The 23,651-nt window shown below is 45.6% G+C and overlaps 1 protein-coding gene across 3 annotated transcripts in view; it reads left to right on the top strand.

Annotated features, from left to right (window-relative positions):
* The window catches only part of LOC110498434 (ovochymase-2), a 47,124-nt gene that overhangs the window by 7,322 nt on the left and 16,151 nt on the right, over positions 1-23,651 (top strand). For 2 of the 3 annotated variants that reach the window (XM_036954211.1, XM_036954212.1), the window contains exons 3-11: positions 3,044-3,137; positions 4,712-4,852; positions 5,112-5,209; positions 6,668-6,794; positions 7,636-7,818; positions 13,505-13,726; positions 15,596-15,736; positions 16,776-17,018; positions 18,196-18,381. In XM_036954211.1, the coding sequence (XP_036810106.1) occupies positions 3,044-3,137; positions 4,712-4,852; positions 5,112-5,209; positions 6,668-6,794; positions 7,636-7,818; positions 13,505-13,726; positions 15,596-15,736; positions 16,776-17,018; positions 18,196-18,381 (1,435 nt within the window). Of the gene's footprint in view, positions 1-3,043; positions 3,138-3,834; positions 3,922-4,711; positions 4,853-5,111; positions 5,210-6,667; positions 6,795-7,635; positions 7,819-13,504; positions 13,727-15,595; positions 15,737-16,775; positions 17,019-18,195; positions 18,382-23,651 lie in introns of those variants that run through there. The other variant, XM_036954213.1, reaches the window with a different exon arrangement.

Genomic DNA, 23,651 nt, shown 5'->3' with positions numbered 1-23,651 from the left:
TGCTTTGTTGCGAAAAAGGAAGCCGATTATAGATTTAATTTTGGATTGGAGATGTTTAATGTGAGTCTGGAAGGAGAGTTTACAGTCTAACCAGACACCTAGGTATTTGTAGTTGTCCACATATTCTAAGTTAGAACCATCCAGAGTAGTGATGCTGGACGGGTGGGCAGGTGCGGGCAGCGATCTGTTGAAGAGCATGCATTTAGTTTTACTTGCGTTTAAGGGCAGTTGGAGGCCACGGAAGGAGAGTTGTATGGCATTGAAGCTCATCTGGAGGTTCGTTAACACAGTTTCTAACAAAGGGCCAGAGGTATACAGAATGGTGTCGTCTGCGTAGAGGTTTATCAAAGAATCACCAGCAGCGAGAGCGACATCATTGATGTATACAGAGAAGAGAGTCGGCCCGAGAATTGGACCCTGTGGCACCCCCATAGAGACTGCCAGAGGTCCGGACAACAGGCCCTCCGATTTGACATACTGAACTCTATCGGAGAAGTAGTTGGTGAACCAAGCGAGGCAATCATTTGAGAAACCAAGGCTGTTGAGTCTGCCAATAAGAATGTTGTGCCTTAGCCAGGTCGATGAATACGGCTGCACAGTAATGTCTCTTATCGATGGCGGTTATGATATTGTTTAGGACCTTGAGCGTGGCTGAGGTGCACCCATGACCAGCTCTGAAACCAGATTGCATAGAGGAGAAGGTACGGTGAGATTCGAAATGGTCGGTGATCTGTTTGTTAACTTGGCTTTCAAAGACCTCATAAAGGCAGGGTATAATAGATATAGGTCTGTAGCAGTTTGGGTCAAGAGTGTCTCCCCCTTTGAAGAGGGGGATGACCGCGGCAGATTTCCAATCTATGGGAATCTCAGATGATACAAAAGACAGGTTGAACAGGCTAGTGATAGGGGTTGCAACAATTTTGGCAGATCATTTTAGAAAGAGAGGGTCCAGATTGTCTAGCCCGGCTGATTTGTAGAGGTACTGGGATGACGTGGTTACATGTGGTCTGCAGTTGTGAGTCAGATTGGATGTACTGCTAAATGTTCTAAAGCAGAGAAATTAACATTACATTCTCTAGCAACAGCTCTGGTGAACATTCCTGCAGTCAGCATGCCAATTGCATTGTGTTGTGTGACAAAACTGCACATTTTAGAGTGGCGTTTTCTTGTCCTCAGCACAAGGTGCACCTGTGTAATGATCATGCTGATTAATCAACTTCTTTATATTCCACACTGATCAGGTGGATGGATTATCTTGTCAAATAAGAAATGCTCAGTAACAACACCTAATTTGAGAGAAATAAGCTTTTTGTGAGTATGGAACCTTTCTGGGATCTTTTATTTCAGCTCATGAAACATGGGACCAACAATTAACATGTTGCATTTATATTTTTGTTCAGTATACATGTCAAAACTCAACTAAGTCTCATAGGCTCTGTTCAAATGTCATTGACTAGCCTCCCTTCCTTCCTTCCTGTCTTTCTTTCTTTCTTTCTTTCTTTCTTTCTTTCTTTCTTTCTTTCTTTATTGAAGTAGTCACTGGTTGGATCATTGACTACCTCATGGAAGAGATAAAGGAAGAAGGGATGCATTTTTAAGAATTCTAAACTTTCAAGAGATAATCTAAAAAAGCCTCATGTCATTTCCATGACGACCACTGATCTGACAGGAGCTGATGGGTGGAAGTAACACGCCAGACACCTTTCCATGCCCTGTCCTTTCACCCATCAGTGCACATACAGAGCAGAAGAGAACACAAGGACAGGCGGCCATTTTGGAAATTGGAAAATGGGAACCCAGTCATATTGTAAGGAACAGGGTCTATTGTCCTTAAAGGAGATTCTGTGTCTGCCTGATAAATATTCATCAAAGGGATCCCCTTATCTTTTATTAATGCACAGCGGCTAGAGAGAATGTTTGGCAGGTGCAGAAACCATTAAGATAACGACTAAAAACATCAAATTAACCACATCACTAACTTTGAAAAATATTGCACTTTAAAAACCAACTCTAAACCAGAATGCTTGGTTGACTTATATAGAACAAAACCTGCAGCGGAACAATGCTTTAAAAGACGCCTTCGATCACCGTCACCACCTGAACAGATCATCATTTCAATGATCTTTCATTGGAATAGTGCTTTTGATATGAGTCTCTGAGCTGGAAGGATGTCAGGCGTAGCCATAGGTCTGCATCTCAAATGGAACCCTATTCCTTATGCAGTGCACTACTTTTGACCAGAGCCCATAGTTCTAAATAGGGAATAGTGTGTCATTTAGGAAGCAACCATAGACAGACACCAGGGTATAACAGTACGGTAGGTAGGCAAGGCGAACAGAACAGAAAGCCCTTAGATCAGATGTAGCTCTGAGACATGGGTAAACACAGCTCCACACCGTGACAGATGGCTGCTCTGCCGTCTCTTTCATTCTCTCAAGCTACAACATCCGGAGAAGAGACAGGAAAACAAAAAACATTTTCACTTTGCCAAGCAAGCCAGACTGAGACTGCCTCTCTCTCCCCCTTTCTTTCTCTCTCTCTCCCTCTCTCTCTCTCTCTCTCTCTCTCTGTCTCTCTCTCTCTCTCTCTCTCTCTCTCTCTCTCTCTCTCCCTATCTGTTCCTCTCTTTTTCCCTGTCATCTCGATTTTAATCTCCCTCTCCCTCCCTCTCTCTCTCTCCCTCCCTCTCTCTCTCTCTCTCTCTCTCTCTCTCTCTCTCTCTCTCTCTCTCTCTCTCCCTCCCTCCCTCCCTCTCTCTCTCTCTCTCTCTCTCTCTCTCTCTCTCTCTCTCTCCCCCTCCCTCCCTCTCTCTCTCTCCTGTCTCTCTCTCTCTCTCTCTCTCTCGCTCGCACGCTCACTCGCACACACACGCATATGCACACACACACACACACACACACACACACACACACACACACACACACACACACACACACACACACACACACAGTCAAGCCTCCTATTAAGTAGCAGTATGTCTACTGCTCTAGTCTCTAAGACAGTGAATAATAAAAACCTGCCTGTTTGTTTTCCTCTACTCCAGGTGATCCATTTGTGGTTTGAACACTTCTCCCTGGAGGCAACAGACCTGTGCACAGCAGACTACTTTACAATACAGGACAACCTGGGAGTCATCGGTAAGACACTGGAGACACTGGAGCCAGACTAATTAAGTGGATTAAGGCCAATACATCCAGGCAAAGGGTTTGGTAGGCCAACATTTATTACTGAAACCTGAGGGTGAGACATATGGTAAGGTTTGTGTGTTGGAGTGGGGGGTAGTGGTTTCTCAAATAGCTCGCTATACAGATCAGATATTGATCCACGCAGGGTTTTGAGAGGTGGGGTACAGGTGTAGGGTAGGGGATCCATCCTTGGCATGTCTTCAGGTATGGTGGGGCACAAAGGAATTTAATTCAAAGGAATGTAATTCCATTTCTGTCCTTTGAGCCTGTAGAAAACAAGTATCATACAGTCTCCAGCACATTGTGCATTCATATTCAGTTGTTTGATCTATCCTCAGATCTTTTCTCCTTGACTTTATACAACTCTAACCACCATGTTCTCCCCACTAACACTAGCTTTTCCCATTTCCCATTTTATTACAAGCTCATTTACTTGAGCAAACATATTACATTTTAATATTTAATTTACTCCGCATATCATATTCTATTATGCCTGTAGGTGATGGTGTGTGCTCTTCAGACTGTTTCTGACAGGATGGGAGAATTAGACACCCAGCCAGAGAATCTCTCTCTCTCTGTCTCTCTCTCTCTCTGTCTCTTTCTCTCTTTCTCTCTCTCTCTCTCTCTCTCTCTCTCTCTCTCTCTCCAACTGTCCATTCTCACCTCTTAGCTGACACGCTGGGATGTCTGGCACAGCAAAGGGAAGCTATGTGAAGTGTGAGGTGGAACTATTAAGGTGACTGTGCAAAAGCGTTGATGTTTAAACCTTGTGGTTAGGACACACTTTTTTCCTGTACTTTTCTATACTTTCTATACTGTATAGTTAGAGATTGGTGGATGTAAATGTGAGGCCACGCCATCATTCTCAGCTGTGTTACACTTTCCACCGTGCCACATTAACACATGGATGCAGACACACACACGCACATACACACATAACTAACCCTGCAGCGTTGTTGCAACACCTCCTCTGGCTCTTCACTTCCTCTGCCCCTTGGCTGCAGCACGACACACCTCACACACTCACACACTCACGCTCTCTCTCTCTCTCTCTTTCCCTCTCACACACACAGTGTCCCCTATTCCCCAGACCCTCAACACACAGCCCCACAGGACCATCCACACTCCACGGCTATAAAGGGATTGAGCTTTGATGTCAAACTCAAATTAGAGCGTCCACGGCGGACACAGCCTATAAGCCTGGCTGGCCTGCCTCTTCACTACTCCACTTTAAGTTACAGCCCCTAACAAGATTACCGACTTTCAGAGGGAGGTCAACTCTGCACTGCGGAATGTCACATTGATGTTTGACATTACTCGACTGTTTCTGTAACATAGCAACAAAAAATGCATACATGCATTTATTGGAATGTATTGAAAATATCAATGGTATATAGATATACTGGACTGCACATGTAGGTCTAGACGTATGGCCAGTAGCTATTGATTTGACATAAAAGGTTCTATATGTACAGTAATCCACATATTGTTTTCTTCTTTCTCTTCTGTTCTGTTTGGCTCTGCAGGGAGGTTGTGTGGGCGCTCCAAACCCGGACCGATAGTGTCATTAGGAAACTCTATGTTGTTGTTCTTTGACACCAATGACAGAAATACAGACAAGGGATTCAAAGCGAAGTACCAAGCTGTGACACCAGAGAGTACTTTAGGTACAATAACACCATTATCAACAGTGATCATAGTTATGAACATTCAGAACTTTTCAGGAGAGAGAGAGAGAAAGAGAGAGAGAGAGAGAGAGAGAGAGAGAGAGAGCGAGCGAGACACAGGGGGCAAGGAGACATAGAAGGAGTAACAGAGAAAGAGGACAGAGAGAGAGACAGAGAGAAAGCGATGGATGGATGGTAGGTATCCTTGAGGTGTCTGTTCAGCTGAAGTCCTCTCCATCTCCACACTCCCTGCTTCCAGAAATAGCCGGGGCTGGTGGCGCTCTCCAAGGTGACCGCGGTGATCTACTGACCCCTGGGTTCCCAGCACAGAACTATGAGAACGGGGCTCTCTACCAGGTACGCACACACACACACACACACACACACACACACACACACACACACACACACACACACACACACACACACACACTTACACTACTAGCGGCTTCCACAAGGACATGCCATCCATGGTACCACACACAATCTGCCATACACATGGCAGCATCTTTCTACCAAGTGGTGTATTATCCACAACACGTTGTTTATATGGCCCCAGTCTTTCTGTGAGGTACTTTACAATCAATAGGGCCTTTCTCTCTGTCTGAGGAAGTGAATAATAATAACATGGTCCGTCATGTCGTGTGCTGTATGGAGCTAAGCTACATCAATAACAATCAGTGGGGAAACGGACTCCTATATTTTGGGGTGTTTACAAATGAGGTGCCCCTTTAGTAAATCCATGGTCACTAGGCACCATCTGAACACAGGGGGCTGTTGACCATGCTTGATGTTCTGGATAGTGGATCGAGATCGGGGAGCAACTCGCGTCGTGTTTGGCTCGGAGCACGGCTGAGCGCTTTGACGTCAGCTTTTGCTTGGTTTGGATCATTAGATCATTGGGCTGCGTCACAAATGGCACCCTATAGCCCTTTATAGTGCACTACAGGTCCCATAGGGCTCTGGTTAAAAGTAGTGCACTATGTAGGGGAAAGGTTGCCAATTGGGACTCATGCTTTTTCCTGTTGTTTGGCTGTGTATTATCTGGCTTGCTCATGTTGCTTTCTGTCTCCTCCTTGGCTTGGATGTTGAGGCGGATGGGCTCCTGTCCAAACCGTCACAGCCCAGGAGATATTGGATGATTTTTATTCATGACTCGTGTCAATATGCAGCGCATGCAGCCGTCTGCAACCTGGGCACCCTCCAGGCAGAAAGAGAGAGAAAGAGATGGATGGGAACATTGAGGAGAAATTATGCATAAAGCAATGTAGATAGAAATGAAATGTAGAGAAAGGACACCCTTGCCCGTTTCCTGCTGACGAGTGACTGAGTCTATTCTAGAGATGTCACTTCTATCCGTAATGTTTTTCTTAAGGTTGTGCCTTACTTAGAAAGCCCCTGCCTTGGAATATGAATACGTTCAATTGTGTGCCAAAAACCCCGCCCCCACCAGAATCTACTAGAAGGAATATCAGACTCATGTTGGTGCATGTGGTTATATAATGGATTTATCTTGACATTGATTGAATCGTTGATCTTTGATCATTGATTTAATCTTTGTAATTGATTGAATGTTTGATGAAGTAATGGAAATATAATGGATGTTTGTGTTCAAATTAAAGGGATGTGTTTGTGTATGAAATGAATGCTCGTGGTCAAACAAACTGCATATCTTTGTGTATAAAATGGATGTTTGTGGTCAAACTAAATGGATTTGTTTGTGTTTAAAATGGATGTTTGTGGTAAAACCTAAATGGATATGTTTGTGTACGAAATGTGTGGTGAAATGAAATAGTATGTGCATGTGGTCCACAGTGGAGGATCACTGTACCAGAGGGAGAGAAGATCAGACTGACGTTCTCCTCCTTCGACCTGGTCCCTGAAGCCTGTAGAGATTACGTAGATGTCTACGATGGCCACAAAACCGGCTCCGCCATGTTGGGTAAGACATCACTCTGTGTTATGCTAACTCTGGTATACAGCAGTTGGACTAGTATAGATACTTATAGTACAGACATACTTAGGCCTACACACCTGTTGCACAATATGTGTAGGCCAACACTCAAAATGTACTTATTCACTAGTCTCATAATATGTCAAAATACCCTAATTATACCCTACCCTCATAATATGGGTACACTCAAATATTCATTTTCTAAAATAGGCTACTTTTGTTCATGGATTTTCAATGATGAGAACAGAGAGACTGTGACAACGAGTGCAACCTCTTCAATCCTCCAAACCCACAATCAATATATTCTTAAGTCTCACAATTTGAGCAACTTTACTAATGAACTAGTTTTAGGAGGTATTGTATCTTAATCGACATGCAACAGGAGCACTTGGCAGTTGAAACAGGCTGTGGGGAGTGAAATCAACTATGCACACGGCAACACTCAAATTCACTTCAGGCTGCATGAATAAGATATGATGTCCATTAAAGGTTTTGGGTAGGAAGATGAAAAAATAGAGAGAGGTTCCCAAATTAGACTGGCATGTAAATGTAATCTCTACAAACAGAAATTATGCAAAATAGCTGTATTTATAGTTGTTATTGAGCTTACTATGTTTGCGGAGACCTATATAATACTTGTGTGAATTAATCCATTAATAATTGGTGTCACTGTTTGGTCAATTCAAGTGGTGCATAAGGCCTGCCCAGGTTTTACATCAGTGTACCACAAATTGGAGTTTGGGTTATTGTAACTAACTGTGTAGTTTGATTAGTGGCCTAATCGAACTCTTCAGGGGTTTCTGAACAGTGAAATGTTGTTTTCTCACAGGTCGATTCTGTGGTAGTAAGAATCCAGGACGCCTGGATTCCAGTGGCAACACGATGGTGGTGCGTTTCAAAAGCGATGCCACTCTCACCTCCAAGGGTTTCAGTGCCACATTCACCAAGACCGGCCTCATCCCGACCACGGTCAAACCTACCACCATGATGCCCACAACACTAGCTATAACCGGTGAGTACACTACGGGGAAAACCATAGAATAGCATAGAATTCTACATCTATGAGTGTACCCATAGACAATATATCTGTCATGTATTGTCATGTTGTGTCTTGTTTCTGTCCTTTCCCTTCACCCTGTCTCCCTCTGCTGGTCGTTATTAGGTTACCTTTTCTCCCCCTCTTTCCCCCAGCTGTTCCTTGTCTCCTCCTAACTACCTCGTCACCCCTTTTCCCACCTGTTCCCTTTTTCCCTCTGATTAGTCCTCTATATCTCTCTCTGTTTTTGTTCCTGTCTTTGTCGGATTCTTGTTTGTGTTTTTCATGCCTGAACCAGACTATCGTCATGTTTGCTGCAACCTTGTCCTGTCCTGTCGGAATCTGCCGGTCCATCTGAGCCTACCTATGTTTTGTTATTAAAGAAGTTCTGTTTACGTTAATTCGCTTTTGGGTCCTCATTCACCACCGTAACAGAAGAATCCGACCAAGAATGGACCCAGCGACTTCGGATCCTCTCCACTCAGCCGTCGAGATCCAGGGAGCGATGCTTGGCAGACACGAGCAGGATTTGTCTGCTGCTCGACATGCCGTTGAGACCCTGGCCACCCAAGTCTCCAACCTCACAGAACAGGTTCACCATCTCCGCCTCGATCCACCGGCCACTTCCAGGGCTTTCGAATCTCCGGAGCCCAGAATCAATAACCCGCCGTGTTACTCTGGGGAGCCCACTGAATGCCGCTCGTTCCTCACCCAGTGTGATATTGTGTTTTCTCTCCAGCCCAACACTTACTCCAGGAGCACTGCTCGTGTCGCCTACGTCATATCTCTCCTTACTGGACGGGCTCGTGAGTGGGGCACGGCAATCTGGGAGGCAAGGGCTGAGTGTACTAACCAGTATCAGGACTTTAAGGAGGAGATGATACGGGTTTTTGATCGATCTGTTTTTGGGGAGGAGGCTTCCAGGGCCCTGTCTTCCCTATGTCAAGGTAATCGATCCATAACAGACTACTCTATTGAGTTTCGCACTCTTGCTGCCTCCAGTGGCTGGAACGAGCCGGCTTTGCTCGCTCGTTTTCTAGAGGGTCTCCGCGCAGAGGTAAAGGATGAGATTCTCTCCCGGGAGGTTCCTTCCAGCGTGGATTCCTTGATTGAACTCGCTATTCGCATTGAGCGACGGGTTGATCTTCGTCACCGAGCTCGTGGAAAGGAGCTCGCGTTCTCCGTTGCCCCCCTCTCCGCATCACTACCATCTTCCTCTGCCGGCTCGGGTGCTGAGCCTATGCAGCTGGGAGGTATCCGCATCTCGACTAAGGAGAGGGAACGGAGAATCACCAACCGCCTCTGTCTCTATTGCGGTTCTGCTGGTCATTTTGTCACTTCATGTCCAGTAAAAGCCAGAGCTCATCAGTAAGCAGAGGGCTACTGGTGAGCGCTACTACTCCTGTCTCTCCTTCAAGATCCTGCACTACCTTGTCGGTCCATCTACGCTGGACCGGTTCGTCAGCTTCCTGCAGTGCCTTAATAGACTCTGGGGCGGAGGGCTGTTTTATGGATGAGACCTGGGCTCGGGAACATGACATTCCTCTCAGACAGTTAAGGGAGTCCACGGCCTTGTTCGCCCTGGATGGTAGTCCTCTCCCCAGGATTCAGCGTGAGACGCTACCTTTAACCCTCACTGTTTCTGGTAATCATAGCGAAACCATTTCTTTTTTAATTTTTCGTTCACCTTTTACACCTGTTGTTTTGGGCCATCCCTGGCTAGTTTGTCATAATCCTTCCATTAATTGGTCTAGTAATTCTATCCTCTCCTGGAACGTCTCTTGTCATGTGAAATGTTTAATGTCTGCTATCCCTCCTGTTTCCTCTGTCTCTTCTTCACAGGAGGAGCCTGGTGATTTGACAGGGGTGCCGGAGGAATATCACGATCTGCGCACGGTGTTCAGTCGGTCCAGGGCCACCTCTCTTCCCCCACACCGGTCGTATGATTGTAGTATTGATCTCCTTCCGGGAACCACTCCCCCTCGGGGTAGACTATACTCTCTGTCGGCTCCCGAACGTAAGGCTCTCGAAGATTATTTGTCTGTAGCTCTTGCCGCCGGTACCATAGTCCCCTCCTCCTCTCCCGCCGGAGCGGGGTTTTTTTTGTTAAGAAGAAGGACGGGTCCCTGCGCCCCTGCATAGATTATCGAGGGCTGAATGACATAACAGTGAAGAATCGTTATCCGCTTCCTCTTATGTCTTCAGCCTTCGAGATCCTGCAGGGAGCCAGGTTTTTCACTAAGTTGGACCTTCGTAACGCTTACCATCTCGTGCGCATCAGGGAGGGGGACGAGTGGAAGACGGCGTTTAACACTCCGTTAGGGCACTTTGAATACCGGGTTCTTCCTTTCGGCCTCGCTAACGCTCCAGCTGTCTTTCAGGCATTAGTCAATGATGTCCTGAGAGACATGCTGAACATCTTTGTTTTCGTTTACCTTGACGATATCCTGATTTTTTCACCGTCACTCCAGATTCATGTTCAGCACGTTCGACGTGTCCTCCAGCGCCTTTTAGAGAATTGTCTTTTTGTGAAGGCTGAGAAGTGCTCTTTTCATGCCTCCTCCGTCACATTTCTCGGTTCTGTTATTTCCGCTGAAGGCATTAAGATGGATCCCGCTAAGGTCCAAGCTGTCATTGATTGGCCCGTCCCTAAGTCACGCGTCGAGCTGCAGCGCTTTCTCGGCTTCGCGAACTTCTATCGTCGTTTCATCCGTAATTTCGGTCAGGTGGCAGCTCCTCTCACAGCCCTTACTTCTGTCAAGACGTGCTTTAAGTGGTCCGTTTCCGCCCAGGGAGCTTTTGATCTCCTCAAGAATCGTTTTACATCCGCACCTATCCTTGTTACACCTGACGTCACTAGACAGTTCGTTGTCGAGGTTGACGCGTCAGAGGTGGGCGTGGGAGCCATTCTTTCTCAGCGCTCCCTCTCTGACGACAAGGTCCACCCTTGCGCGTATTTTTCTCATCGCCTGTCGCCGTCGGAACGTAACTATGATGTGGGAAACCGCGAACTGCTCGCCATCCGCTTAGCCCTAGGCGAATGGCGACAGTGGTTGGAGGGGGCGACCGTTCCTTTTGTCGTTTGGACTGACCATAGGAACCTTGAGTACGCCAGGAGGCGCTCGGTGAGTGGGGGGGTACTGTCATGTATTGTCATGTTGTGTCTTGTTTCTGTCCTTTCCCTTCACCCTGTCTCCCTCTGCTGGTCGTTATTAGGTTACCTTTTCTCCCCCTCTTTCCCCCAGCTGTTCCTTGTCTCCTCCTAACTACCTCGTCACCCCTTTTCCCACCTGTTCCCTTTTTCCCTCTGATTAGTCCTCTATATCTCTCTCTGTTTTTGTTCCTGTCTTTGTCGGATTCTTGTTTGTGTTTTTCATGCCTGAACCAGACTATCGTCATGTTTGCTGCAACCTTGTCCTGTCCTGTCGGAATCTGCCGGTCCATCTGAGCCTACCTATGTTTTGTTATTAAAGAAGTTCTGTTTACGTTAATTCGCTTTTGGGTCCTCATTCACCACCGTAACAATATCAGTTCTATATCTATGAGTGTACCCATAGATAACATATCAGTTCTATATCTATGAGTGTACCCATAGACAATATATCAGTTCTATATCTATGAGTGTACCCATAGATAATATATCAGTGCTATATCTATGAGTGTACCCATAGACAATATATCAGTTCTATATCTATGAGTGTACCCATAGACAATATATCAGTTCTATATCTATGAGTGTACCCATAGATAATATATTAGTTCTATATCTATGAGTGTACCTATAGACAATATATCAGTTCTATATCTATGAGTGTACCCATAGACAATATATCAGTTCTATATCTATGAATGTGCCCATAGACAATATATCAGTTCTATATCTATGAGTGTGCCCATAGACATATCAGTTCTATATCTATGAGTGTACCCATAGACAATATATCAGTTCTATATCTATGAGTGTGCCCATAGACAATATATCAGTTCTATATCTATGAGTGTGCCCATAGACAATATATCAGTTCTATATCTATGAGTGTACCCATAGACAATATATCAGTTCTATATCTATGAGTGTACCCATAGACAATATATCTAGATAATATATCAGTTCTATATCTATGAGTGTACCCATATACAATATATCAGTTCTATATCTATGAGTGTACCCATAGACAATATATCTAGATAATATATCAGTTCTATATCTATGAGTGTACCCATAGACAATATATCAGTTCTATATCTATGAGTGTACCCATAGACAATATATCTAGATAATATATCAGTTCTATATCTATGAGTGTACCCATAGACAATATATCAGTTCTATATCTATGAGTGTACCCATAGACAATATATCTAGATAAAATATCAGTTCTATATCTATGAGTGTACCCATTGATAATATATCAGTTCTATATCTATGAGTGTAACCATAGATAATATATCAGTTCTATATCTATGAGTGTACCCATAGACAATATATCAGTTCTATATCTATGAGTGGACCAGTCAGATTGCCGCGTTCAGAGGTTATATGCCCCTTATAGGAATTAGCCTGTATTTCTAATTGTGATTTTCATATAGACCGAGTACTTGGTATGCCACAGTTACAGCCGTATTGACTTTCTGCAGGTAGCCCTCCTTCCTCCTCCTCTTGACTCCAGTTGAAATATGTGAGCTCTCTCCGTGGTATAATTGATTAGAATTCAGTGGCTTGCAGCAGCAACACTATCGATGTTGTTAAACCTTCCTCACCAGAACATTTTTGTCAAAACTCGCCTCTTTTTCTAGTTTTTCATTAATTTAAATGATATAGAAGGATTGATTTCCTCAGCGAGATAAATTGCTAAACTATGTCCACATTACACAAAGCAGGCATACATAGCAGGCATAACTTTGCCTCTAGCAACTTCCATACTCTAACTGTGCATCCCAAATGACAACCTATTCCCTATATAGTGCACTACTTTTGACCAGAGCCCTATCAAAAGTAGTGCACTACTGTATATAGTGAATAGGGTGCCATTTGGGACGCAGCTGAACAGATGTAGATTGTTGGCTATGTTGTGAAGATCAGTAGAAACCAGCTGATTGATGAGCAGTGTTTGTTGGTAAATTATCACCAGTGTGATATGCTGGCATAATGGTTATCGCTGCCTTTCTCCTAACATAGACATAATGATAAGAGGCTGACAGGCAGCTTAAAGGACAATTCCACCCCCAAACTATCTTTTGGTGATTGTTTCATTAGTCTATTGTTGACATAGTGCCAAAACGTTTTGCTTGTCAGCTATCAAGTTTTCAAGATATGTAACTTTCAAAGTACAGAAACCATCCCATCATATGAAGCAAAACGCAGCATCATATGATGCAAAATGCATCATACGGGGATGATTTCTGTATTTTGAAAGTTACATATCTTGAAAACTTGATTGATGACAAGCAAAACATTTTGGGACTATGTCAACAATAGACTAATTAAACAAATACCCAAAACATATTTTTGGGTGGAGTTGTCCTTTAAATAAGAATGAATGCAGCCAAAACAATAGGGTGGGTGTGTCGTTTTTGTGTGTGTGCGTGCTTGAGGGAGTCTCCCATAGCCCTAAGCTTTGTTCATTCATCACTAACCCAAGCTTCATGTTCTCTGCTACAGACTCAGGCTGCGGTGGTGTCGGAACGCTGTTTGGCCGTAAAGGGGAGATCCATTCTATGGGATTCCCAGATGCGTATCCCGGGAATCTTCACTGCTCCTGGAACATCACAGCTCCGGAAGGCTTCCTGGTCAAACTGCACGTCACAGACATGTCCGTCACGGGAGAGGCGGGCCAGTGTGGCGAAGACAAGCTTGTAGTTTCTGACAGCCTCCAGGCGCTTGGTAAGTTACAGCCTGTCCACCCAACCTGGATCCCCTGTTAATGTGTTATTATGGAGATCCAAAAATGGCTCCAAATGGTGTCATAGAGGACAGACACTTTTAGTTGTTTGTTGTTGTTGTTTGGTAAACTCAGATGGACCGTCCAAATTGCTCGTCGGTCTCTATGAAAGCCCCAAAATGGCACCCAGTGTATTCTCTGACAGCCATTAGTCCATTGATAAGACAAGCCACCCACAATACCCACCTACAGTATCTGTAGCCAAACGCCAAAATGGCTACCAGCCTCTAGTTTCTTGTTAGTAAGATGTGCCTGCCCATCCAAACTATGCCAAACCCCCAAATGGCGGCAGTGGGGGCCAGGCGATAACCTATGGACCCACTCCCCCTCGTATTTCCCAAACAAGCTGTTTGTCAACTGAGGGACACACACACACATACACACAACAAACAAATCAAGTTGCAAGAGACAGCAGATAAGCATATGCTGAGCAGAATGTGCCCCGTTGCTTGAAATGAAAAGGGGGGGGGGGGGACTTTGACTCCTGGACAGAGCGCCAAGCACCAAGCTAGGCTAGTATGCTGAGTGTGCCAGTGCCTGTCTCCTGTCCTCAGGGCAGTAAAGCTGTTGATTAGGATCTCTCCCCAGAGAAGGAGCGAGGCTAGGGAACTGTAAATGTGACCTCCTTGTTATTCACATCAGAAAGCTGGAGTCTGATAGTTTTATCTCTGGCACAACACTCTGTAGCAGAGGTAGAGTGGAGACAATTACACCTGCGGGGTGTGTGTGTGTGTGTGTGTGTGTGTGTGTGTGTGTGTGTGTGTGTGTGTTAAGTTGAGAGTGGGGGGCAGAAAGAAAGGAAACAGCTTTGTTTCTGCGTTAAAGAAGACCTGGAAGACGCTGAAGTCGTAAACTCAGCATTTTAGAACCTAACACCATCCAAAGAACACTATTTAGTGCTCTGGGGTGAAGTTTCCCCGAGGTACAGATCTAGGATCAGCTTTACCTCCCCCAATCCTAACCTTAAGCATTAGTGAGGAAATGTTTTAACTGACCCACGATTCACATCTAGGTGCAACTTCTCCCTACACCCTATTCAGTGTGGTATTCAAGCTGATGTCAAAACATTTAGGATGACAGATATTTCGCTCTCCTTCCGTGTGTGTGTGTGTGTTTATGTGCACGTGCGTGTGTGTGCGTGTGTGTGTGTGTGGGGGGGTGTGTGTGAGCAACGGTCAGTTCCTTCCTCACCAGAGGTCTCTGTCGGAGCTCTAACTGTCAGAACAGGCGCAACCCCCTGCCAGGGGGAGCAGGGCTCAGCAGGAGGGCATGGTTGGCCCCTGACTGCACACATTAAACCTAACAAGTACAGGAGCAAAACACCAGGCTGCCATTGTACGTGCTTCAGTTGGTGCTGTGTCATTTCAGAACTCTGATCTCCTTCATTTAAAAAATCTATAGTTACTGAGGTAGCGTAGGGAGTAGTAAATGTTGAAAGTGGAGGAGTATGTTTTCTGAGATGTTGTGCCCTTAGACCTTTAGGTGACGTGAAACCATTTGATTGATGTGTCTTATTTTTCAAGGTTATATTTACATTATGACTAACATGTTCTTTATCAATGACAAGACCGTGCCTCATCAGAAATCTGTCTGTTCTCTGTAATGTCTATTGAATGTCTAATTATTCCATATCTTTGCTAGACCAACATTGGTATGCATGGAAATTAACATTTGTGTATTTGAAATTCTGGTTACTACTCTTATGTTTCTATATTAGTAATAGGACCCTCTCCCTCTCCCTCTCCCTCTCCCTCTCCCTCTCCCTCTCCTCCGATCCAATACTCCTAATTTCCGTTCCTTCTCCATCCCAGGCACACACTGTGGCTACGTCCTTCCCCCTGTGGTGGTCAGTGCCAATAACAAGATGTCCCTGAGCTTCCTGTCCGACTCACGTCTCTCTGACCGAGGCTTCTCCGCCAAGTGGGAGGCCGTGTATCCTGAGGACATTGCCGGTAATAATCCCAGCTTTCTCCGCTTACACACACACACACACACACATTCACACAAACGCATGCACACGAACGTGCACACACATGCGCATGCACATGCAAACGTGCACACATGTGAATCTGTACGCACACACACAAACACAGACACACACACACACCTGAGGCACCTTATATCGCTGAGGCAGCTCCACTACTAATAATGACCGGCCATAAAGTGAACTTTAGATTCCCAGGGCGTATTTATGACAGGAGCAACGTCATAGAACGAGAAGTATGAGTGGTAAGTCCTGAGAAAGCACAGGTCAGGGTACACTGGTCAAACGAGGGAAAATGCTTTGATCATGATTATAATTGATCTATCAGAGGGCTTGACATTTCAGTTGGGAAAGGGGTGAGGAGGTCTGAAGGAGGAGTTGTTTTTTGTTAAGTCATTCATTCTGATGTGGTAGCTTTAATGTTTTCAACTGCTGTTTTACCTTGGCGTTTTCTGGCGTTATACTACAGTTTTTTTTGAGTAGATCAGACATTTCAGTTTATGGATGTCGACACCCAAGGTTTTGGACGTCGACACCCACATTTAAAGAGATATCAATATGTATGTAAAGTGGATGCATTAAACGTTTATTTCTGTTACAAACTCCACGGACCCGCTCCATCTGAGTAAACACACATACACTCCATCTTTAAATAAACAGGGAGAGCCAGATACCAGGGCTGATCGACCAGCTACATTAGGGTGTATTGCATAGGCTTGCACTGGCTGTTTATCACTGTGACACACTGTGCTTACTGCTGAGTAAATTCTACTCTGCTCTCTGGCTAATGTTGAGGAGGCTGCAGCTCATCTACTCTAATCTGTTTATATCCCGTCTGCCCACTATCATCATTCAGACCCACACCCACACAAGGACGCATGCATGCATGCACTTACACACACACGCACTGGGCAAACGCACACGCACACGCACACGCACACGCACACACACACACACACACATGCATACAGTATGTACACACACTAACCCCCACCTTCATTCCACAGCGATCCAGGGATGCGGAGGGGCCTCCCATGAGTTAAAAGGGGTTATTAAGTCTCAGAACTGGCCTATGAACTACAAGGCGGCCAGTGAGTGCATGTGGAGTGTGGAGGTGCCCAAAGGGAAGACCATAACTCTGACGTTCACCCACTTCGACGTGGAAGCCAAGGACATTTTCACTTCCAAATGCTTGGATAACGTGGTGGCGTATGACATCTATAATGACGGAGCTGAGAGTACAAAACACAGTGAGTACAAATATGGTGATTTTAAACATTTGATTGAATAGTGCTGCAGCTTGTGTACCATCAGCACATTGTTACCCAATTTTATGAAAGGTTATTTATAAATAAAATGATAAGTTACAGAGTAGTAGTAGTAGTAGTAGCACTAGTAGTAGTAGTAGTGGTAGTAGTAGTAGCAGCACTAGTAGCAGTAGTAGTAGAAGCAGTAGTAGTAGTAGTAGCACTAGTAGCACTAGTAGTAGTGTTAGTAGCAGTAGTAGCAGCACTAGTAGCAGTAGTAGTAGTAGTAGCACTAGTAGTAGTAGTAGTGGTAGTAGTAGTAGCAGCACTAGTAGCAGTAGTAGTAGTAGCAGTAGTAGTAGTAGCAGCACTAGTAGCACTAGTAGTAGTAGCAGTAGTAGTAGTAGTAGCACTAGTAGTAGTAGTAGTGGTAGTAGTAGTAGCAGCACTAGTAGCACTAGTAGTAGTGGTAGTAGTAGTAGTAGCAGCACTAGTAGCAGTAGTAGTAGAAGCAGTAGTAGTACAGATGTAGAATCTTAATTTGAGCCAGATTGTTATGAAAATGAAGTCACTAGTAGCAGCACTAGTAGCACTAGTAGTAGCACTAGTAGCAGCACTAGTAGTAGCACTAGTAGCAGCAGTAGTAGCAGTAGTAGTAGTGGTAGCAGCATTAGTAGTAGCACTAGTAGCAGCAGTAGTAGCAGTAGTAGTAGTGGTAGCAGCATTAGTAGCAGTAGTAGCAGCAGTAGTAATAGCAGTAGCAGCAGCATTAGTAGTAGTAGTAGTAGCTGTAGTAGTAGTAGTAGCAGTAGTAGAAGTAGCAGTAGTAGTAGTACTATTAGTAGTAGTAAAAGTAGAAGTAGCAGTAGTAGCAGCAGCATTAGTAGTAGCAGTAGTAGTAGTTGTAGCAGTAGTAGAAGTAGCAGTAGTAGTAGTACTATTAGTAGTAGTAGTAGTAGTAGAAGTAGCAGTAGTAGTAGTACTATTAGTAGTAGTAGTAGTAGTAGTAGTAGTAGAAGTAGCAGTAGTAGAAGTAGCAGTAGTAGTAGTACTATTAGTAGTAGTAGTAGTAGTAGAAGTAGCAGTAGTAGTAGTACTATTAGTAGTAGTAGTAGTAGTAGTAGTAGTAGAAGTAGCAGTAGTAGTAGAAGCATCTGATGTTGTTGTTTTTACTTACCAGGTCCATGGTGTGGTGACCAACTTCCAGCCACCATCACAACTAAGGGCAACAAGTTGGTGATGCGTTTCCATACTGACTTCTTCGTGGAGGCTAAAGGTTTCAGAGCCTACTGGACTACAGACACCACCCAGCCTGTTCCCACTGAACCCCCTATACAGCCTAACCCCTGGGACAACATCATTATAGGTAGGTACCTAACCCTTACCCAGCCTGTTCCCACTGAACCCCCTATACAGCCCAACCCCTGGGACAACATCACTGTAGGTAGGTACCTAACCCTTACCCAGCCTGTTCCCACAGAGCCCCCTATACAGCCCAACCCCTGGGACAACATCACTGTAGGTACCTAACCCTTACCCAGCCTGTTCCCACAGAGCCCCCTATACAGCACCACCCCTGGGACAACATCACTGTAAGTAGGTACCTAACCCTTACCCAGCCTGTTCCCACAGAGCACCCTATACAGCCCAACCCCTGGGACAACATCACTGTAGGTACCTAACCCTTACCCAGCCTGTTCCCACTGAGCCCCCTATACAGCCCAACCCCTGGGACAACATCACTGTAGGTACCTAACCCTTACCCAGCCTGTTCCCACAGAGCCCCCTATACAGCCCAACCCCTGGGACAACATCACTGTAGGTAGGTACCTAACCCTTACCCAGCCTGTTCCCACTGAGGCCCCTATACAGCCCAAACCTTAGGACAACATCGCTGTAGGTAGGTACCTAACCCTTACCCAGCCTGTTCCCACTGAGGCCCCTTTACAGCCCAAACCTTAGGACAACATCACTGTAGGTACCTAACCCTTACCCAGCCTGTTCCCACTGAGGCCCCTATACAGCCCAAACCTTAGGACAACATCACTGTAGGTAGGTACCTAACCCTTACCCAGCCTGTTCCCACTGAGGCCCCTATACAGCCCAACCCCTGGGACAACATCACTGTAGGTAGGTACCTAACCCTTACCCAGCCTGTTCCCACAGAGCCCCCTATACAGCCCAACCCCTGGGACAACATCACTGTAGGTACCTAACCCTTACCCAGCCTATTCCCACAGAGCCCCCTATACAGCACCACCCCTGGGACAACATCACTGTAGGTAGGTACCTAACCCTTACCCAGCCTGTTCCCACAGAGCACCCTATACAGCCCAACCCCTGGGACAACATCACTGTAGGTAGGTACCTAACCCTTACCCAGCCTGTTCCCACTGAGGCCCCTATACAGCCCAACCCCTGGTACAACATCACTGTAGGTAGGTACCTAACCCTTACCCAGCCTGTTCCCACTGAGGCCCCTATACAGCCCAACCCCTGGTACAACATCACTGTAGGTAGGTACCTAACCCTTACCCAGCCTGTTCCCACTGAGGCCCCTATACAGCCCAACCCCTGGGACAACATCACTGTAGGTACCTAACCCTTACCCAGCCTGTTCCCACTGAGGCCCCTATACAGCCCAACCCCTGGGACAACATCACTGTAGGTAGGTACCTAACCCTTACCCAGCCTGTTCCCACTGAGGCCCCTATACAGCCCAACCCCTGGTACAACATCACTGTAGGTAGGTACCTAACCCTTACCCAGCCTGTTCCCACTGAGGCCCCTATACAGCCCAACCCCTGGTACAACATCACTGTAAGTATGTACAGTGCCTTCAGAAAGTATTCAGATCCCTTTACGTTTTCAGCATGTTGCTACGTTTACAGCCCTATTCTAAAATTGATTGATTAAATGTATTTAAAAAAAATCCTCAGCAATCTATACACAATACCACATAATAACAAAGTGAAAACAGGTTTTGAGAATTTTTGCAAATGTATATAATATAGAAATAAACCCTTTGCTATGAGACAAGAAATTGAGCTCAGGTGCATCATGTTTCCATTGATCATCCTTGAGATGTTTCTACAACTTGATTTGGAGTTCACCTGTGGTAAAATCAATTGATTGGATATGATTTGGAAAGGCATACACCTGTCTATATAAGATCCCACAGTTGACAGTGCATGTCAGAGCAAAAACTAAGCCATGAGGTCAAAGGAATTGTCCGTAGAGCGCCGATACAGGTTTGTGTCGAGGCTCAGCTCTGGGGAAGGGTACTAAAACATTTCTGCAGCTTTGAAGTTGCCTAAGAACACAGTGGCCTCATCATTCTTAAATGGATGAAGTTTGGAACCAAATCAAATCAAATTTATTTATATAGCCCTTCGCACATCAGCTGATATCTCAAAGTGCTGTACAGAAACCCAGCCTAAAACCCCAAACAGCAAGCAATGCAGATGTTGAAGCACGTTGGCTAGGAAAAACTCCCTAGAAAGGCCAAAACCTAGGAAGAAACCTAGAGAGGAACCAGGCTATGAGGAGTGGCCAGTCCTCTTCTGGCTGTGCCGGATGGAGATTATAACAGAACATGGCCAAGATGTTCAAATGTTCATAAATTACCAGCATGGTCAAATAATAGGTCTGGGACAGGTGCACGTCCGGTGAACAGGTCAGGATTCCATAGCCGCAGGCAGAACAGTTAAAACTGGAGCAGCAGCACGGCCAGGTGGACTGGGGACAGCAAGGAGTCATCATGCCAGGTAGTCCTGAGGCATGGTCCTAGGGCTCTTGTCCTCAGAGAGAGAGAAAGAAAGAGAGAAAGAGAGAATTAGAGAGAGCAGACTTAAATTCACACAGGACACCGGATAAGACAGGAGAAGTACACATAAACTACTGCAGCATAAATACTGGAGGCTGAGACAGGAGGGGTCAGGAGACACTGTGGCCCCATCCAATGATACCCCCAGACAGGGCCAAACAGGAAGGATATAACCCCACCCACTTCCGTACGGGCTTGGGAGAGACGAAGGTTGAAAGTCATGCGTCCTCCGACACACAACCCAACCAAGCCTGCTTCTTAACACAGCGCCATCCAACCCGGAAGCCAGCCGCACCAATGTGTCGGAGGAAACACCGTGCACCTGGCAACCTTGGTTAGCGCGCACTGCGCCCGGCCCGCCACAGGAGTCGCTGGTGCGCGATGAGACAAGGATATCCCTACCGGCTAACCCCTCCCTAACCCGGACGACGCTAGGCCAATTGTGCGTCACCCCACGGACCTCCCGGTCGCGGCCGGTTACGACAGAGACTGAGCGCGAACCCAGAGTCTCTGGTGGCACAGCTGGCGCTGCAGTACAGCGCCCTTAACCACTGCGCCACCCGGGAGGCCCTGTAACCCCACCCACTTTGTCGAAGCACAGCCCCCACACCACTAGAGGGATATCTTCAATCACCAACTTACCATCCTGAGACAAGGCCAAGTATAGCCCACAAAGATCTCCGCCACGGCACAACCCAAGGAGGGGCACCAACCCAGACAGGAAGATCACATCAGTGACTCAACCCACTCAAGTGACGCACCCCTCCTAGGGACGGGATGAAAGAGCACCAGTAAGCCAGTGACTCAGCCCCTGTAATAGGGTTAGAGGCAGAGAATCCCAGTCAGCAAGGGCGGTTCGTTGCTCCAGAGCCTTTCCGTTCACCTTCACACTCCTGGGCCAGACTACACTCAATCATATGACCCACTGAAGAGATGAGTCTTCAGTAAAGACTTAAAGGTTGAGACCAAGTCTGCGTCTCTCACATGGGTAGGCAGACCATTCCATAAAAATGGAGCTCTATAGGAGAAAGCTCTGCCTCCAGCTGTTTGCTTAGAAATTCTAGGGACAATTAGGAGGCCTGCGTCTTGTGACCGTAGCGTACGTGTAGGTATGTACGGCAGGACCAAATCAGAGAGATAGGTAGGAGCAAGCCCATGTAATGCTTTGTAGGTTAGCAGTAAAACCTTGAAATCAGCCCTTGCCTTGACAGGAAGCCAGTGTAGAGAGGCTAGCACTGGAGTAATATGATCATATGTTTTGGTTCTAGTCAGGATTCTAGCAGCCGTATTTAGCACTAACTGAAGTTAATTTAGTGCTTTATCTGGGTAGCTGGAAAGTAGAGCATTGCAGTAGTCTAACCTAGAAGTAACAAAAGCATGGATACATTTTTCTGCATCATTTTTGGACAGAAAGTTTCTGATTTTTGCAATGTTACGTAGATGGAAAAAAGCTGTCCTTGAAACAGTCTTGATATGTTCGACAAAAGAGAGATCAGGGTCCAGAGTAACGCCGAGGTCCTTCACAGTTTTATTTGAGACGACTGTACAACCATTAAGATTAATTGTCAGATTCAACAGAAGATCTCTTTGTTTCTTGGGACCTAGAACAAGCATCTCTGTTTTGTCCGAGTTTAAGAGTAGAACGTTTGCAGCCATCCACTTCCTTATGTCTGAAACACAGGTTTCGAGCGAGGGCAATTTTGGGGCTTCACCATGTTTCATTGAAATGTACAGCTGTGTGTCATCCGCATAGGTATGTCATTCGAAAACATAATGTTAACTTTCACTGCTAAGAGGTAAAATATATAGTGAAAACAATAGTGGTCCAAAAATGGAACCTTGAGGAACACCAAAATGTACAGTTGATTTGTCAGAGGACAAACCATTCACAGAGACAAACTGATATCTTTCCGACAGATAAGATCTAAACCAGGCCAGAACTTGTCTGTGTAGACCAATTTGGGTTTCCAATCTCTCCAAAAGAATGTGGTGATCGATGGTATCAAAAGCAGCACTAAGGTCTAGGAGCTCGAGGACAGATGCAGAGCCTCAGTCTGATGCCATTAAAAGTACTAAAACACTTGAGTGTCTCTCTTGATCCTAGGTCCTGGCAGAGTTGTGCAGAATCAGGACAACTGAGCTTTGAAGGAATACGCAGATTTAAAGAGCAGTCCTTAATTTGCTTTCTAATAATCATATTCTTTTCCTCAAAGAAGTTCATGAATTTATTACTGCTGAAGTGAAAGCCATCCACACTTCGGGAATAGTGCTTTTTAGTTAGCTTTGCGACAGTATCAAAAATACATTTTGGATAATTCTTATTTTCCTCAATTAAGTTGGAAAAATAGGATGATCGAGCAGCAGTAAGGGATCTTCAATGTTGCACGGTACTGTCTTTCCAAGCTAGACGGAAGACTTCCAGTTTGGTGTGGCGCCATTTCCGTTCAAATTTTCTGGAAGCTTGCTTCAGAGCTCGGGTATTTTCTGTATACCAGGGAGCTAGTTTCTTATAAGAAATGTTTTTAGTTTTTAGGGGTGCAACTGCATCTAGGGTATTGCGCAAGGTTAAGTTGAGTTCCTCAGTTAGGTGGTTAACTGATTTTTGTCCTCTAGGAAGACTCTTCCTAGAACTGTCCGCCCGGCCAAACTGAGCAATCGGGGGAGAAGGGCCTTGGTCAGGGAGGTGACCGAGAAGCCGACTATCATTCTGACTGAGCTACAGAGTTCCTCTGCGGAGATGAGAGAAACTTCCAGAAGGGCAACAATCTCTGCAGCACTCCGCCAATCAGGCTTTCATGGTGGAGTGGCCA

Source organism: Oncorhynchus mykiss, chromosome 19 (genome assembly GCF_013265735.2).
Source record: "Oncorhynchus mykiss isolate Arlee chromosome 19, USDA_OmykA_1.1, whole genome shotgun sequence".
Lineage (NCBI taxonomy): Eukaryota > Metazoa > Chordata > Actinopteri > Salmoniformes > Salmonidae > Oncorhynchus > Oncorhynchus mykiss.
The sequence above is the reverse complement of the archived record's forward strand: the minus strand, read 5'-3'. Positions and strand labels throughout refer to the sequence as shown.